The 18,051-nt window shown below is 55.4% G+C and overlaps 2 protein-coding genes across 3 annotated transcripts in view; both read left to right on the plus strand.

Annotated features, from left to right (window-relative positions):
* STK10 (serine/threonine kinase 10) overlaps nucleotides 1–9,162 on the plus strand; it is a 43,016-nt gene extending 33,854 nt beyond the window's left edge. The window contains exons 11-19 of the mRNA XM_040078156.2: nucleotides 608–731; nucleotides 1,874–2,053; nucleotides 3,196–3,288; nucleotides 3,459–3,588; nucleotides 4,000–4,124; nucleotides 5,265–5,453; nucleotides 6,089–6,214; nucleotides 6,440–6,553; nucleotides 6,647–9,162. Of these exons, the coding sequence (XP_039934090.1) occupies nucleotides 608–731; nucleotides 1,874–2,053; nucleotides 3,196–3,288; nucleotides 3,459–3,588; nucleotides 4,000–4,124; nucleotides 5,265–5,453; nucleotides 6,089–6,214; nucleotides 6,440–6,553; nucleotides 6,647–6,787 (1,222 nt within the window). The 3' untranslated portion in view covers nucleotides 6,788–9,162. The remainder of the gene's footprint in view (nucleotides 1–607; nucleotides 732–1,873; nucleotides 2,054–3,195; nucleotides 3,289–3,458; nucleotides 3,589–3,999; nucleotides 4,125–5,264; nucleotides 5,454–6,088; nucleotides 6,215–6,439; nucleotides 6,554–6,646) is intronic.
* Nucleotides 9,163–13,756: 4,594 nt separating this feature from the next.
* Nucleotides 13,757–18,051, plus strand: part of SH3PXD2B (SH3 and PX domains 2B) — a 65,819-nt gene continuing 61,524 nt past the window's right edge. For both annotated transcript variants that reach the window (XM_040078587.2, XM_040078588.2), the window contains exon 1: nucleotides 13,757–13,881. In XM_040078587.2, coding sequence (XP_039934521.1) covers nucleotides 13,810–13,881 — 72 coding nt within the window. In that variant the 5' untranslated portion in view covers nucleotides 13,757–13,809. The remainder of the gene's footprint in view (nucleotides 13,882–18,051) is intronic.

Here is an 18,051-nt window from a genome sequence, read left to right on the forward strand (position 1 = left end):
GGATGTGGATGTGGACGTGGACGTGGATGTGGATGTGGATGTGGATGTGGACGTGGATGTGGATGTGGACGTGGATGTGGATGTGGATGTGGATGTGGATGTGGATGTGGATGTGGATGTGGATGTGGATGTGGATGTGGACGTGGATGTGGATGTGGATGTGGACATGGATGTGGATGTGGATGTGGATGTGGACGTGGATGTGGATGTGGATGTGGACATGGACGTGGGTGTGGACGTGGACGTGGGTGTGGATGTGGACGTGGATGTGGATGTGGACATGGATGTGGATGTGGACGTGGATGTGGATGTGGACGTGGATGTGGATGTGGATGTGGATGTGGACGTGGATGTGGACGTGGATGTGGATGTGGACGTGGATGTGGATGTGGATGTGGACGTGGATGTGGATGTGGATGTGGATGTGGATGTGGACGTGGATGTGGACGTGGACGTGGATGTGGACGTGGATGTGGACGTGGATGTGGATGTGGACGTGGATGTGGACGTGGATGTGGATGTGGACGTAGATGTGACCATTTCTGCCCATCCCATCCCTCTGACCCCTCCTGAGCCCATTTCTCTGCCGCACCCTGCCCCTCTGCAGGCGCCAGGAGCTGCGGGAGCTGCGCCTCCTGCAGAAGGAGGAGCACAGGAACCAGGCCCAGCTGAACAGCAAACACCAGCTGCAGCTGGAGCAGATGCTGCGGCGCTTCGAGCAGGAAATGACGGTAGGAGGGCCGGGAAAACCCCTGGGAATCAGCTGGGAATCCAGCTCCGATGCAGGTGCCCCACACGGGGATGCTCTCCGGGTTGCAGCAGCCTTGGGCCTCACAGGGACTCCTTTGGGATTTGAAACATGGATGGAGGATGGAGGTTTTTGGGCATTAAGCACTCAGCAGCTTGGGAAGCACTGGCAGCCTCTGCCTGGCAAAGGGAAAGGGATGTTCTGGACTTTCTCTCTTTAATGATCTTTTCTTTTATGTCTGTTTTGTGGCCACTGTGAGAAACAGTTTCTAGTGCTGTTGTAATTCACAGAAAAAAAAAAAAAATCTTTAAATAAGAAAGCAGCACGGCCTGAGTGTGACAGCAGGAAATCTGGCAAGGCTTTGAGTGTAAATTGAATAAACTGGGCTCGCACGCTTGCTCCCTTCTGTTGAAGTAAAATAATATTGTAGTTAATCACGGAATGGTTTGGGTTGGAAGGACTTTGAAGATCCTCTCCTTGCATGGCACGAGGGCACTGCTGGAACAGAGCTTCAAAGCGTGTGAGGTTGTTGGAGTTCTGAAAACTTAGATTTAAGGTTTTAGTATATAATAATATATGGAGGATTTGGGGTGTTGCCTAAGCCCTTCCTCTTCACCTTCTCCTTCCTTCTTCTTTGTGGGTTTGGGTGGTTTTCTGTAACTGGGTGACAAAAGTCCGCATTGCAGGCCTTGGGTGGTCATTATTGGGTCAGAAATATAAATAATGGAGGTGTCACCTCGTTATTGGGTGATTGGTGCTTAAATAACCTTGGAAAGAGTTAGACGTGCTCCATTTCACCTTCGTTTTCAAACTTGCTATTCAGAGCTCAGGGCTCGTGAGACTGTAATACAGATAAATAATAAACACCGAGTCCGAACACGAAACTATAACTCCCGTGCATTAATCCCGACCTTGGCCGAAAAAGAAGCTGGAACCATCACATGAGGCATTGGCTGGAAGTTCCCCTCCATAAAGAACCTCAATCCAAGCAGGAACAACCCCCTGCCCCTTTTTTTTTCTTTTGTCCTCCTCCCTCTTTTCACTTTTCTCTTTAAACTTCCTCAAGGCAGCGCAGCGGAGAGGAGGCCGAGGCTGACCCCTTTCCTCGGTCCCTCTCCCGGGCAGGCAAAGAAGAAGTTCTACGACACGGAGCTGGAGAACCTGGAGCGGCAGCAGAAGCAGCAGATCGAGAGGATGGAGCAGGACCACTCCCTGCGCCGGCGCGAGGAGGCCAAGCGCATCCGCCTGGAGCAGGAGCGCGACCACGCGCGCTTCCTGGAGCAGCTCAAGCAGATGAAGAAGGAGGTAAAAAAAGGGGCCACGGCGGGGAGGGAAAGCTGCTGCGTCCCCCGGGAAGCTTCAGCGCTTCCGGTGGCGGAACTGGAGAGGAGAGCGGTTGGCGTTTTGTGAGGAAAGTCTTGCTTTTGCGTGATTCCTGAGGTGGTTTTGGGTGAGTCCTGAGGTGGTTTGGGATGATTCCTGAGGTGTTTTGGGTGATCTCTGAGGTGTTTTGGGTGAGTCCTGAGGTGTTTTGGATGATTCCTGAGGTGTTTTGGATGATTCCTGAGGTGTTTTGGGTGACTCCTGAAGTGTTTTGGGGTGATTCCTGAGGTGTTTTGGGGTGAGTCCTAAGGTGTTTGGGGGTGATTCCTGAGGTGTTTTGGATGAGTCCTGAAGTGTTTTGGATGATTCCTGAGGTGTTTTGGGTGAGTCCTGAAGTGTTTTGGGGTGATTCCTGAGGTGTTTTGGATGATTCCTGAGGTGTTTTGGATGAGTCCTGAAGTGTTTTGGGGTGATTCCTGAGGTGTTTTGGGTGATCCCTGAGGTGTTTTGGGTGAGTCCTGAGGTGTTTTGGGGCGATTCCCGAGGTGTTTTGGGTGATCCCTGAGGTGTTTGAGGGTGATTCCTGATGGCCTTTTGGGTGAATCCTGAAGTGTTCCTGGTAAATCCTGAGATCTTTTGGGGTAATTCTTGAGGACCTTTTGAGTGATTCCTGAGGCCCTTTTGGTGATTCCTGAGGTTGCTCTTGGGTGATTCCTGAGGTCCTTTCTGGGTGTTTTCTGAGGTGTTTCTGGGTGATTCCTGAGACCCTTTTTGGGTGATTCCTGAGACCCTTTTTGGGTGATTCCTGCAGCATTTTTGGTAAATCCTGAGGTGTTTGGGGGTGTTTCCTGAAGTGCTTTTGGGTGATTCCTGAGGGCCTCTTTGGTGATTCCTGAGGGCCTTTTGGATGTTTCCTGAACCGTTTTTGGTAAATCCTGAGGTGGTTTTGGGTGATTCCTGAAGGTCTTTTTGGGTAATTCCTGAGGACCTTTTTGGTGATTCCTGAGGGCCTTTTTGGTGATTCCTGAGGACTTTTTGGTGATTCCTGAGATGTTCAGTGGCTCGAGCTGGAGTTGTTCCTGGCCTAAAGCGACCCACAGGGAAATTTAATTTCCTCCCCACAGGTCAAGAACGAGGTTGAGAAGCTGCCACGGCAACAGCGCAAAGGGAACCTGAAGACGAAGATGGACGACTTCACCCAGAAGAAACAAACCATGGTGAGACTCGAGGAGGATCCCCCCCAATTCCAAGATTGGGAAGCGTGCAGTAGGATAAAGCATCCTTCCTGCTGGAGGGACTGGCAGGTTCTGAGACACCAGCAGCTGCTTTCCAAGCTGCAGCAGAAGGAGAGCTCATGGTGGCACTGCTGTTTTTATTTTTTTAACAGGAACAGGACTTTTTGGCCAAGCAGAAGGAGGACCTGGAGCAGGCCATGAAGAACATCACTGCCCAGAACAAAAGAGAGATCTGCGACAAGGAGCGTGAGTGCCTCAACAAGAAGCAGCAGCTGATGAGAGGTGGGTGGCAGAGGCTGCGAGGGAGGGGAGGGAGTGCTGTAACCATGGGTTTATCCAGCCCTGGCTCTTCCCACGCAGCAGATGCTGTGACAGAGCTGTAAGCTGGCAGGATGGGATGTGGAAAAAAACAGCCTTGCCAGGTCCTGTCTAAATGTTTAACAATAATAATACTTAGTGCTTTAATCTTCAAAGTGCTTTACAAATATGAACAAATTAGGCTTCATAATTGCGAGAAATCAGGCTCCAATATGGTTTGTGACCGATTTCTCTCGGAAAACAGGAGGTGGATGATCACCCCCAACATCTGCTGCACTGCTGGCGTGCACAGGGCTCTCCTGAGCTTGGGACACTTTGTGTGAGCAGGATGAGAGGCCAGGGTGGCTGATCTCCCGCTCCTTCTCCTCCCCACAGACCGGGAAGCTTGCATCTGGGATCTGGAGGAGCGTCAGCAGCAGGAGAAACACCAGCTGGTCAAGCAGCAGCTGAAGGACCAGTATTTCCTCCAGAGGCACGAGCTGCTCCGGAAGCACGAGAAGGTGAAGGCTTTGCACCTTCCCACGCTGGTGTGGGTCAGCAAAGTGTCCCTGGGTCTTTCCCTTCCCGGCTGAAAGGGGGAAATCACCAAGGTTGTGTGTTCAGTTCACTTAAGAGTCAGACTCAATGATCCTTGTGGGTCCCTTCTGATATTCTCGGAATATCCTCTGGTTCTGTGAAATCTGCAGTTCTAAGGGAGGGTTGGGAGTTAAAGAGCTCGGTCGTTTTTAGTGAAATAGGACCAGAATAAAGCTGGTGCTGAGAAGGCAATAAAGCCTTCTTGCCTGGGTCGCGTGCTCTGTGTTGTGTGCGTTCAGTGTGCAGGGAGCTGGGAATTTTGGGGGGCTTTTCTGGAAATCTGCCACTGCCCAGGATTTGACGTGGTTGATTCCCAGAGCAGGGAGTGAAGACTGGCACTTCCAGCCCCTTCTCCTCTGCCTTCCCAGCATGTTCAATCCTTGCTGCCCCTCTCGTCCCTTTGGAGCATCACCAATTGTGTTGGTGCTTCAGGAACGAGTGGGATGGGACTACAGTTAGATGTTCCTCGAACTTTTATTGGGGGAGCAGCCTCATTAACAGGGTTTTACAGAATTAAAGGACGGTAACAGGTCACGTCTCCCAGCAGCAGCCAAAGATCTCCTTGTTATGGAGCATTTTAAAAGCTTTCCAGCCAATAGCATGTTGCTAAAGACAGCTTAGAGATAATTGTTGTAGCTAATCACTGAAAGCACACGAACACCTGCTTCAAACAATGCTCGTATGCTTTCTATTAACAATAAATTGTATTCTTTCATTAAGCTTAAAACTTTTTTACTATCTTGCCAAGCATATTTTTCTGCAGTCTTAAGATCTATCCTATCCAAACCTAAGGCCCAGACTATTGTTTCACATCCTTGCCTGCTGTACTACTGTAGCTTCTCCTATTTTTAATCTTTGCGGTTGCAGCTAATCCTAAATTCTTCAGCTCTTCCTCTTTCTGGGGCCCCGCTTCCACAGCTTTCTGAAAACCTTGTTGCCTTTAACACTCCCCACAACCAACCGCTTCCACGCTACTCCCAGACCTGCCCTCCGTCCGTCTCCCTTCTCCTGGTCTCTGTGGGGAGGGAGGCGTCCCTGCCCCGCTGAGCCCCGTGTGTCTGCAGGAGAGGGAGCAGATGCAGCGCTACAACCAGCGCATGCTGGAGCAGCTGAGGCTGCGGCAGCAGCAGGAGAGGGCCCGGCTGCCCAAGATCCAGCGCAGCGAGGGCAAGACGCGCATGGCCATGTACAAGAAGAGCCTCCACATCCACTCCAGCGGCAGCGCCTCCGAGCAGAGGGAGAAGATCAAACAGGTCAGGGCCTGAAAAGGCTCCAGGAGTTGAGGCTCGGCTTGGCTGGCGGGGGAGAAGGGAATTTGGGGAAGCGTCGCTGTAAGGCACGAAAGGAAGATGAGAGACTCCAAATATTTCAGATGGCAAAGAGCATAGAAAATCTTTATTGTCTAATTCTTACCACCTTTTATAAGGTGTTCCCGTACTGACCCAACATGATTGGTGGATAGGAATGATACCTCTCTAATCCCATTAATGAAACTGGAGAAACAGCAAAACACCACCTGGAGAAGGATTGTTTTGGGAAGGGAGAGTTGTTTGCCAAGATTGTTTTGAAAAGAAGCTTTCTTAAGAACTATTCCCAAGGGAGAAGTTAACACTGCTAGCAGGCTGAAGTCCCTTCAGGCCCAGAAATATCAGGCCCACAGGGAAGCGTGGCTGTTTCAGGATTTTATCTTGCTGCTGGGTGGGAGGGCTCTGGTTTGTGGCATCACCTGCGGTGTTCAGCGCTGGCTCCGCCGTGGCTTGTATTGGGAAGCGTCCTCGGGGCTTTTCCTTCTTTCCTGTGTAAAATTGGAAGCTGGGCTGGTCCCTCAGGCAGCCCCAGAGACCAGGACAACGCTGCCCACACGGGCTCCTGCTTTTCTCTCTGCCAGTTTGCTCTGCAGGAGGAGAAGAGGCAGAAAGCAGAGCGGCTGCACCAGCAGCAGAAGCATGAGTCGCAGATGAAGGACATGCAAGCCCAGTGTGAGAGCAACACCAACGAGCTCCAGCATCTCCAGGTACTCGTCCCTCATGGCTTGGTGCCTGTGCAGGTCTCAGTCTCTGCAGAAGTGGCTGCAGAGGACTGTCGGGAGTCGATGTCCCCTTGCTCTTGCCTCAAGAGCTTTTTTGTGTCTAAACCTGGGGCTCAGAGCTCTGGATGCCTCTGCTCAAATCCTGCTTCACCACTGGATGTACCCTTCCAGCTGCTTGACGGCTGTTGTGCCTGGTTGATGTGTTTTCAGAATGAGAAGTGTCACCTGCTGATCGAGCACGAGACCCAGAAGCTGAAGTCGCTGGATGAGAACCACAACCAGCACATGAAGGAGTGGCGGGACAAGCTGAGACCACGGAAGAAGGTGGGTGTGAGCAGGGTGTCCTGGCTGCAGGGCACTTCCCGCAGCTCCAGAACATTCTCCAACACGGCTCTTGTGCTGTTCTCTCTGCTCAAGGCCCTGGAGGATGAGCTGAACCAGAAGAAGCGTGAGCAGGAGATGTTCTTCAGGCTGAGCGAGGAGGCCGATGGACAGATGCCAGTGTCCCCGACCAAACACGCCAAGTTTGTCCCCTTCAGCTCCTCAGAGAGCTTGTAACACCTGGCAGGCCAGCAGCTGCTACTGGCCATGTCCTCCTGGGCTGCAGGAGAGGGCTTGGACTTGGAAGACCCTCTGAGCAGCCCCTTCTTCCCACAGCACCCTCCCGTCCCCGCGCTCTGCCCGGGATAAACGTGGCCTCTGCGCTGAGGGGTGCTGGCTGGAACTTGGGGTGGCTTTCCCAGGAGCTCCAGGCTGGGAATTGGGGCAGGACCCTGTCTGGATTGTACTTGCACTGTTGGCTGGATGCGTCCTGGGTGAGCCTGGTGCTCACTGGCTTTGTCAGCTCAGGCTGGAGCAGTGGCCGCTCTGAGCAGGAGAAGCAGGGCTGTCACCTCCCTCTCCACCGTGGCTGCTCCTGTCCCGGTCCTTTGTAAGGCCTGGCCTGGGGCAGAGCACCTTTGGCACTGTCTTAAACTCACCTTGGCCTTAGACTTATTCCTCTGCCCCGTGGCCCTTTTATTTTTGGCCACAGAGAGACAGAGATTTGGGTTTTTATTTTGCCCTAGGGAGGGCTGGGTTTTCTCTTCCTCCTCCTCCCCACACAGACTGTGCAGAAAGGAGCTGGAAGTCCTCCCAAAGATGCTTCTGCCCTTCCTTTGCTGTGACCACTGGCACCACAGCCCCTGTGGCACTGAGCTAACCCCGTTATCATCAGGGCTGATTCAGCTGGCTGCAGGTTTGATTCTTGAGGATGTTCAGGTGCAGGTACAGAGGGGGAGGCTGGGGACAGCGCCGTGTCCTGCGGTGACACGGTGACGTGTCTGTCACCGTGACGTGCCTTTGGGGTGAGGGGTGTTACTGCCAGAGCTCTCAGCATCACACAGGCACTTGAGGCTGCTTTTTAAGTCCTTTCTGTGTGGGGTCAGCCAGCCTGGCCAGCGGGTTGTGGCTGCAGGGAGGAGGAACAAAGGAGCGGTGGAACAAGGGCAGGGGAGGCGCAAAGGGGACTCGCTGCTCCCAGCAGCTCCTTGTCCTCTGATGTCTCAGCTCCTTGCGATGTTCCACAGCTTTTTGGATGGTTCTCCTGGCTGGGAGTCGCGGGCAGAGTGGCAGAGCAGGTCCTCTGTCCTTTCTGCCCCCTTGGCTGGGACTGGGAGCACCGAGCTGGGGAGGGGGTCAGGGACCTCACCGGCAGCACCACCTTCTTTACACAGCCCAGAGGTGTAAGGCAGCACTTAAGTTTTCCCCTGGACAGCGTTGTTTGTTTAACACCTGTTTCTTTAGCAAGAAAAAAAAAAAATACATATATATATATATATATTTCTGCTTAAAAAAAGAAAAGAAAAGAAAATATAAGAAAAAAGTTGTTATTTTCAAGTCCCCTCTGTTGATTTACTGACATTTCAGGGAAAGGTGGTATGTGATGTGCCTCACTTCTAGGTGTTTAGTTATTTAACTCTGTCTGGAGAGTGCATTTTCTGCCCTTTCAGCGCTCCTAATCCATATTTATAAGCTTCCTGCCAGCTAGCAAGACTCTCTCTTTGTGCCATCCCGGGTTACCTCTGGTTTCACAGCCACGATGTCTGTGTTAATAAACACAGAAAGGGTTCCTGCCCCATCTCCAGAAGCGTGGAGTGTGCCTCTCAGACGTGAAAACACCAGGCTGGGAACCGATGTAGGGTTAATGAATGCAAGGGGATGTTCCTGAACTGGACAAGGGGGTTGATGGGAGGTTTTAATCACGCTAGGATGGCGTTGCAGCAGCCCCGGTGGTCCTGGTCCTGGCCCTGGTCCTGCTGGGGTCAGGCTGGAGCTGTCGTGTGCAGGGGTTGTGTCAGGAATCAGAGCCCGGTGCCCATCCTTGGAGGGCCCTGCAGAAGCTGTCACCTCCCCCAGCTGAAGGGCACCGCTGCCTCTCCACCAGCCCAGGGAGCACCATCCCTCTCTGGACATCCTGCAGCCACCAGGAAAAACCGTTTCTGGGGGCTCCCAAAGGGGGTGCAGAGCCCCCGTGGTAAATCCCTGATCCCTGCCTCCAGTGCAGCTGATTCCCAGCGTGGGGAGAGGCACACAGCCTTGCTGACAGAGGTAGGAATGGTTCTGCGCACTCATCTTTGTGTTCTGTGCTCGTGCCAGGCCCCAGTACCGTGTCCCTCGCCTAGAAGGGGGGCACATCGTCTGACTGTCATGTTTACAGCCTGGTTATCATCTTCCCTCCTTCCAAAAGAGGATTTATTTGTCGTTCTCAGTCCAGAAGGAACCACAATTGAACCCAGCTTGCTTTTCAGGGCGGGGATGGGACACGATTTTATAAAATGTGGCTTCGAATAAAAAATGGGGTTTTTTAAAAAAATATTTTGTAAAATATCTTCAGCGGGGCCACCGCTATGATGTAAAGACCTCTCTAATAAAGTAACAGCCTGAGAAACCTGGGCATGGGTCCGATTTTGTGCCTGGTTGCCAGCTGTGACCTCAGATCAGCTCTGCTTCTGCTCGGGGTTTTACTGACTTAGAAAAACTTCTGGCCTTTGGACTTCTCCAGGCTGACCCTCCAGCTGTTTAAAGCCGAGCTGGAGCCTCTCCTGACGCTCAGGGACAGGGACTTCTTTGCCAGCAGGCTGAAGTTCCGGCGGAGCTGAAGCCAAGCAGCCGTCCCCTGGATGACTTCAGTGCGCGTTCACACGGTGCTGCGCTGACCCTGCTTGGTGAGGAGCGAGTATTGCACCCTGAGCAGAGCATCTCTGCACGGACCCTTCCTCCTTTTTGATTTAATTTAGCTGGCCTGGCTTTAGCAGAAAGCTCAGACAAAGGCTTCAGTTCCCTCGATTTGGTGGGACAAGGAGGACCTAGGGATGATTCCCTGTCTCTTCCCGTGTTCTCCTCTTCTCAGGAGGATAAAAAAATCCTGTTTTGCCCCGTGGGTGCAGGGGGAAATCCCTGCCTCCTCCCCTGGGCTGCTCAGAAAAGCTCCCACCACAGAACCCGAATGCCCTTTGCTCCCTGCTCGGAACTTTTCACCTGCCGCTGTCATCGGTTTCTCTCAAGGACACACCACATTAAATTAGGGCAGCTTTGACATGGTTTACCCTCAGCTTTGGAAGCTGCCAATTTAACCTTGGGTTTCGTGCAGGAAATGACTTTGCTGGCAGCGTCCACCCCAGGTAAAAATGCGGGACGTGACTTCAGGTGAGGTGCTGAAAGGGAGATGGAATTGAGGGTGAAAGGTGTTGCTGGTGAGGATTTAAATGAGCAGGGAGAGAAGGATGAGCAGAGCCTGAGGGTTTCTGTCTCCTTTCTCCATGAGATAGTAAGGAATGGAGTAGCTGAGGACACATAATTAATCATTTTGTTTATGTATAGCAGCACTGCAGCGTCTCCTGGGACACACTGCTCTCACTCGGTGTATCCCCGGGAAGCAGGAGATCTCCTGGGAATATTTAACTTCATCTTCATGTCCTTGGCAGTGCCTGAGGGGAGCTTCAACCATGAGCATTCAGCACATATTTATAAGTACTGTATATTCCAGAAATAACTGTTAACCACCACCTCGTCCCGGCGCTACGCTGAAAACCAGAGCCAAAGTAAAAATACTCCTTAATTTCTAAAAACAGAGCTGAGAGCCCCGAGAAGCTCCTGGCGCTGCAGCAGCTGCAGCATTCCCTGTGGGTTCAGCCCTGTCACATCTGGGCTCCGAGCTCCTCCGGGCTGCCCAAGGGCTTTTGCAGATGCCGATGCTGGGATTCTCTGGGGGAAGAAAAGCAGGACAGGCAGGGAGAGCCTTGGGGTTTGTGCCTCCGTTCCACGGCTGCAGCTGCGCTCCCTTTGCCTCTGCGGGAGTCCTTGAGGGTCAGCAGCACCCTCTGAAGCCAGATGCTGCTGCGTGCTGCTGCTGCAGCATCCGCGGGTTTGTTCTCCAAACTCCCCCCCCGGTTCGAGCAATCCGCGCCTCTCCGGAGGTGTTTGCTGCTGGTGTTTGCTGCTGCTCCTTCTCCTGGCTGGGACGGGGGTGGCTTTTGGGGACACTTCTCGCTGGCGGCCCATCCTGGAGTGCCCTGGATGCGGTTTCCAGGCTGGCAGGAGCGGGATGTTCGCCGCTCTTCCCGTCGCTCGCTAGATGGCACAACGCTGGAGCTGCCGAGGGGCTCTCCGGCTCTTTTCGCTGGCTTTGGCACTCTCTGTGGCGCCTCTTCCATCAGATCTCTGCCTCCCCTCGGGGTCTCGGTCCTCAGGAGTTTCCCGGGGCTCCCCCATTTGAGGGCTGAGCGTTCCCTGCGTGGGTTCTGTTCTCCTGGGCAGCCTGGCTCTGATGGGTGGCACCCAAACCCTGCAGTTCAGGGGTCACAGCAGTGGAAAATCGTCCCTGGTGACAGAATCGGAGAGACCCAGCCCTGGTGAAACGGGAAATCTCTGCTGGGCTGGGCTGCAGCTGCAGGGATTTCTCCTCTGCGGGGGTAGGAGCATGGTTTTCGCCTGGTTTCTGTGAGGTGGCTCAGGGAGGGCGGCTGCCTTTGTTCTGACACAGGAGGGACCGGGACGTTCGGTGACCTGGCAGGATCTACCAATTCCAGCACTGAAAAGTGAGCAGCAGCAGCGGGCTCTCCACGCCAGGATGAGTGCAGGCAGCGCTCCCTCTGCACTCAGGGCTGACAGGGGGGACACTGCCTCCTCATTCCATTCCCTCCCTGACACCAGGCACGCCTCAGGGACTGCCCAGCTGTGCCCAAACAGCTGGAATCCACTGACGGCCCTGCAGAAACCCCTTTGCCCACCCGAGCTGAGGGATGGCCTTTCAGAAGTCGTTTGCCCTCTTGTTTTAAATTGCTCAGCTGATCCTGGCAGACAGAAGGGAGAGAGCACAAGCCTGGCTCTCATGTAGGTCCTGACCTTTCCCGTGTAGTTATTTTATCGTAGTTATTTTATTTTATTTGGCTTCGTGACGCTTTAGCCGCTGGTTAGGGCAGCAGGGGATGAACGCTGATCCTGAAACTCCCCTCAGCACCACCCAACCTTTCGGTGGGACGTGCTGCTGCCACACCTCTGCTGTCCTGCAGCAGCATCCCCGGAGGTGTGGGCGAGCACAGGAGCCCCAGGTCACCCCCACACCCCTCACTTGGGCTCCCTTACAAATCCTGGACAGATTCCTTGATAAATGACCGAGGCACAGCAGGCTCTGCCTCTCCGCAGTCGCTTCCCAGCGTTTCTCCCCAGGGAGGTGATCTGGTCAGCATGCGAAGCCACTCTCCACTCCTCTCAGCAGCCCTCATCAGACTTGTTAATTAAACCCAGGAGCCATTTTGCAGCCTGGGCTGTGATGCTCTCCAAGCCCCGCTGTTCCTGGGTGCTCAACTGCCTGGCGCTGCCGGCGCCCAGGAGCGATGGAATCCCTTCAGCAGGTCAAGGGGGGAGACAATGCTGATGATAAAGCGCTTCTCTACCCTAATTCTTCTTTTCAGCATGTGAAGACCAGGAATTGTTTCATTCCTCTCTTTAATCAGCTTTCTCCGTTGCTCCGCATCTCAGTGTACGCTCCCTCTCTTACCAGCTGCTTTGGGTGTTTTCCTCACCATCCTCTGGAGGATTGGTGCATCTTTCAGGGCTTTTAAACTAGCAAAACTTCCTCTGCTCCAGCTTGGACACTCCACACAACACCAGGAGCTGCAATTCCAGATGTTGGTGCTATCCCAGGCTCCTCAAGAGCACTTCCAGGTCCAGCCCCAGTGTCCCACAGGAACGTGACAATGACAGAAGGGAGCATTCCGCAGCTCACCTCCACGTCCTGCTGCCTTCAAAGCACATCTGGCTGAGGAGCTGGTGGCTGGGGTGACGTGCAGGTGGTCCAGGCGTGACCCAGCGCTGTGTCTGCACCCCAGCAGGCACCTGGGAGGTCACCAGTGGCCTGATGTCCCCTCCACGCAGCCCAGCAACTCTCCTGCAGCCACCTCTGCAGGGCCACTGTGGTCTGAGGGGGAGGAGGACGAAGACGAGCCCTTGGGGAGGGGCAATAAAGCCCTGGCAAGCTGCCTGCACCTCCATTAATCCTCTGGGGTGGCTGCAGCAAAGTTAATAGTATTAAAAAGAGCCACATTTAAGGAGCCGCTAAGGAGTGAGATGAGTTGTTTATGATTAAATTAAACTCATATGAAAACTAATGACCTGCCAGTGTAAGCCTTGAGTAACTTTATAATGTAATTAAAAGCCCAACGGGGGAAGAGAGCTGTGGTTATGCCACGTGCTGAGGAGCTGCTGGGAAGACGGAGGCCACGGCTGAGTGCTGGTGCCCAGGAGCGCCCGGGCACTGCCCTGGCCGCTCTGCTGGCACAAGGACACGGCTGGGGGGCTGCCAGGAGGAGAGCTGGGGGCAGTGGGTCAGCTCCCGGCTCGCAGGGATAGAGGCACGGAATGGCTCGGGTTGGAAGGGACCTCAGAGATCATTCCATGGGCAGGGACACCTTCCACTAGCCCAGGATGCTCCCAGCCCTGTCCAGCCTTGGATGCCTCCAGGGATAGAATTTCCCTGCACAGCCTGTGCCAGCGCCTCACCACGCTCACGGTGAAGAATTCCTTCCCGATATCTAATCTTAACCCTCTCTCCGTTTGGAGCCATTCCCCCTCGTCCTGTCGCTACACGCCTTTGTACACGATGTCTCCCCGCAGGCTTGTCCCGGGCGAGGCAGCTCTGCTGACCCGGCACAGACCTCTCCCTGCTCATCCCCTGCCTCCTTTGGGAACTCGCCCGCCAACCCACGGGGTCTGTCGCGGCGGGACAAGAGCACAGGTAACGGGAGGGGGTGACCCAAACCCAGACCCCTCTCCGGGAGGGACGCCGCGCCCGCTGAGCCATCCCCTCCCGGCAGCGCCGGGCTCGCACACGCAGCGGGGCCGGCGGGGCAGGCTCGGCGCCGGCCGCTCCTTTAAGCGGCGGAGGGGCCGCCCCGCAGGCCGGGATAGGCCGGGCCGGGCCGGGGCCGCCTCCCGCCCCCGGAGCGGGCGGTGCGGGGAGGCTCGGCCGCGCTGCAGCCTCCGGTACCGGCGCCCGGCGCCACAAGCGTCCCCGCTCCCCGAGGGGCACGGCAGCGGCGATGCCCAGGCGGAGCATCGCCGAGGTGAAGGTGCTGGACGTGCAGAAACGCCGCATCCCCAACAAGCACTACGTGAGTGCCCCGGCCCGGCCCCGGGCGAACAAAGGCCGGGCGCTGCCGGCCCCGCTCCCGCGCGGAGCTCCGGGAAGGGAGGACGGAGGAGGAGGAGGAGGAGGAGAAGGAGGAGGAGGAGGAGGGAAGCAGCGCTGCCGGGGGTGCCTGTCACGGGTGTCCCGAGGGGGTCCCGCCGCGTTCCCGGCCCCGCGGGGGATGCCCGGGGGATGCGGGCGGGGGTTGCGCGCACCCCCGGGGGCAGCGGCCGCGGGCGCGGCGGTGAAGCTGGCAGCGGCTCGGCGCCGGGAACGTGGGACCTGTTGGTCGCAGAGTCCCGGGGCAAAGGGACCACCCGGCTGCTGCTTTCCGCTCCCTGGATTGCGCTCGGTGCCCGGGAAGGGGTCCCTCGTGTGCCCCGCATCCTGCCCAGACTCCCTGCGTGCTCCGGGGCATCTGCTGCGGGGTTGTCTATTTTTGAAGGCGTTCTCTCTCTTTTTTTTTTTTTTTAAATGATTTAAACTTTGGTGTATTTCCAGGCACCCCTGGAGAGCTTGTGGGTGAATCTTGGCAACAGCCGTAAAACAAAGACCGAAATGTTCTCCCCTCCCGCTTTGCCAGTGTGACCCAGTGACACACTGCACATCTGGGTCGTGCAGATGCGGTTGGTGTTTGCTCTGTCTGGAGCCAGTTGTCACAGGAGCCGGGCTTTCAGAGCTCTTGGGGGAGATCCAGGGCTTCTCCAGGTCCCCACGGCTGGTTCGTGGCGCTGAGCAGCAACTGGAGGAGAGCCGAGGGCAGGCAGCTCCGGGAGGGGCGGGCAGAGGGGTCTCTCCTCGCATCGGGGACGTGGCGTGGCTGCTGCCACCCACCCCGTGCTCACCCCCTGATCTCCCCTTCTTCCTGCTGCCCTGCCTGGAGCTTTAGCAGCCGGCTCCAGATGTGTCTGTCCCTTTTCCTGCCGTGTCCATCGAGCCTCGCTCATCGCGGCCCCGCTCCGGGGCAGCTTTGTGCTCCGCTGTTTGTCTTGGCGGATCCGGGGCTTCCCCTCCGTGTCCCGGGATCGCCTCGGGAGCTCCCGTGCTGTCCCCGCGCTGTCCCCAGGGCAGGGAGGCCGCGCACGATCCGCGCTGTCCCCGCTCGCCCCGCGGGGAGGGGAGAGCCGGGCGGAGCTGGGCACAGCGCAATTCACCCCCGAGAGCCCGCAGAGCCGGGACGGCGGTGTTTGGAGGAGGCAGCTGGAGGGTGGGGACGGCGGAGCAGGAGCTCCGGGAGCGGTGGGAGAGGCGGCGGCTCCGCGCGGTGACAGATGTGCAAGCCCGGCCGTTCAGCCTCCTCGGCGGATCCCTCTGCCTCCAGCCTTTCCCTGGGCTGGTCTTGGACCGGGATCCAGCAGCGGGAGCCAGCGTGGCTCGCAGAGGGCTGAGCCCAGGGAGGGGCCGGCAGTTTGCCTCCCCCGAGCAGCGCTGGAGTGAATGGGAGCGCTCGCCTCGCTGGAGGAATCGATAGCACCAGGCAGATCCACAAAGCCAGTTAATTATATGAAACCAAAGCTTTTTTTTTTTTTTTTTCCCTCCCCTTCCTCCCCCTGCAAAGAGAGGGAGAGGCAGCAAAATCATGGCTGAATCATTTGTAGGCAGCGGCTGCTGGCGCAGCGTGGATCCGGGGTGACCACGAAGTGTCCGTGTGAAACATTCACCCTCCGCCTTCTCCCATCACACAGACGTGCTCTGCTCCATCCCTGAGGCAGCGCTCCTGTCCCTGGGGAGGCCGGAGAGCCACGCTGGCTTTTTCCTCCTGTTGCCTCTGTGATGACCGGCCCTGCTCGGGCTCCTCTGCCTCAGCCAGAGGCTTCTCTTTGCTGGACAAAGCTGCCATTGTGTCGCTCATGATGCGGGAGGCCGCAGCACAAAGTTATGAATTGCACTTTCCCAGGAAAGTGAGATGGAGCCAGGGTTTCAAAGTCCTTGTTACACCTGCACTGGGGAGGGCTGGCTCTGTTCAGGCTGCTCTGCTTCGCCTCTCACCTGGGTAATTGATACAACGAGACCTGCGCGGTCTGAGACAGAAACTTGCATGTTTTGCAGCTCTGCTATGGAGCAGGAGGCAGAGTATTTCCTCAAATTGCAGGGCAAGGAGCTAGCAAGGCGCTGGGCAGGGTTTGGGTGGCTGGGTACGGTGCTGAGCGTTGGGGTTCAGCTCACACAGCCCTGCGCCCTCGAACTCCACTTGTGTTTTTAAGCTTTTTTTTCGTGGGCATAACCCGGCAGGGGCAGTGAGGAACGATCCAGGGGTTTGTTGCAGGGCGCTCTGGCTCGTGGCAGCCCATTATCCAAGGATTCCATCCTCCAGGCAGTGGCTGAGGTGACATTTGGGTTACATCTTCAGCAGCATTTCCCACACAGCCCCGTGTGAAGTGATCACAGCTCAGGGGTGCTGCCAGCGAGGGCTCCGGGGCCATCCTGCAAATCCGAGAAGGCAGCGAGTAAAGTTTGAAAGTAATCATGGTGAGAGACAGAGCAACAGACTGTCATTTCTCTGGTCTGGCCAAGTCTCTGATAAATGAATGTTTATTCAGAAAAGACCCAAAACAAAGCCACAGATGCAACAGGCTGGATTTTCCTTTAAAGGACTCCACGCGGGACCCTTTTGTAGTGTTGTGTTTGTTATTCTCGAGTAGAAGCCCTAAAATAAAGCTTTTTTCCTACCAAATCCAGATTTGGTTTCCTTTCCCTTGGGCAAGCTTCGGGATGTTTCATTTTGTCACAGCTGCAATGTGTGTGTTTTCTGTGTGTCAATAGCAATGCCCTTGAATCCCATCTCCATTTCTGCCTGCCAGGAACATTCCCATAGTTATATAGCTTTAAATGGTTGTTCTGGAGCACCATCCAAAATTTTATATATATATACACACACACACACACACACACACACACACACACATATATATATGTATATATATATATATATATATATATATATATACACACATTCAACAGCACACTGTTTGGGTGGGTTAGATTTTTGGGAAAGCTGGATTATGTTCTTGCAGGGCTTCCATTCCCAGCCTCCGTGTATCCCTGAAAATGGGAAATTTAAACAAAATGCACAGCGTCCATTTCTTTTGCAAGCCCGGTGAACGAGACTGGCAAAACTCTAAACACGGTGTAGGACCTCATTAGCGGCAGCTAGGTTGTGAGAGTAATTAACAGCGCCTGGTGGAATCTGGCTAATGGGATCTAGAGGCATTTTGAAACAAATCCGAGGAGAACCACGTTCTGGGAGTGGAGGTGCTGTGTGTTGGATGTGGGATTTGTGACGTGCTGGTGTAGGTGTCCTCTCCGTCCCTTGTCGTGGTGAGGCCGTTTGTGGTTTCCCTGTTTGTGTAGCCCAACCCCGCCGCTTCTCTGGGACAGATCACGGAGTGCTGGGATGAGAAGAGGACAGAGCTGCGGATCTGCAGCTTCAGTGGCTCTTCAGTGCCTTGTATTCATAGAGCTGGAGGTGTTCCTGAGGAACGCGTGCCCCATGGGCCGTGTTCTGTGGTGCCCTGGTTGCCCAGCTGGAGCAGAGCTCGGTGGGCACCTGGCACGGTGTCACCTTGTGGAGCTGAGCTGTTCCCGTGGATTGCCGGTGTTATTTCTGCCCCTGTGAATCATTCTGGTTGTTTGGCTTCGGAAGGGTGTCAGGACATGACTTCTCCCCGTGTCAGGGGATGACTTCTCCCCGTGCTGTCTCCCTGGGAAGGGTGGCCATGCCCTTGGAATGGTGGGAATGTCCTGTGGGCAGCCGGAGGAGCTGAGAGGGGAAGGAGGGGGTTGGCAGGGGTGGTGCGAAATCCGTGCGGTGTGGTGTCCCCAGATAACCAAACAAGGAATGAGAGCGAGCCAGGGGAAGCTGCAGTCTGACTCCTGGTGGCCCCTGAAGGTCTGAGGGCTTTCTCAGCATCCTCAGCGGTGTTTGGCTGCTGCATCCTGTGGTTGTGCCTTGTCTCATCCCATTTCCTGTCAGCTGCATGATGCTGTCCCAACAGCAGGAGCTTGGTGGGAATTTTGCCCTCTCCTCGTGCCTGATGCTGCCCCGCAGAGCTCACCAGTCCTTCCTCCTCACCTCCCAGCAGAGCTGGGGTTTAATGGAGCACTCTCAGCTTTGTGGATGAAAACCAGCGCTCAGGCTCAGCCTCTCCTTTGT

This window comes from Hirundo rustica, chromosome 14 (genome assembly GCF_015227805.2).
Source record: "Hirundo rustica isolate bHirRus1 chromosome 14, bHirRus1.pri.v3, whole genome shotgun sequence".
Lineage (NCBI taxonomy): Eukaryota > Metazoa > Chordata > Aves > Passeriformes > Hirundinidae > Hirundo > Hirundo rustica.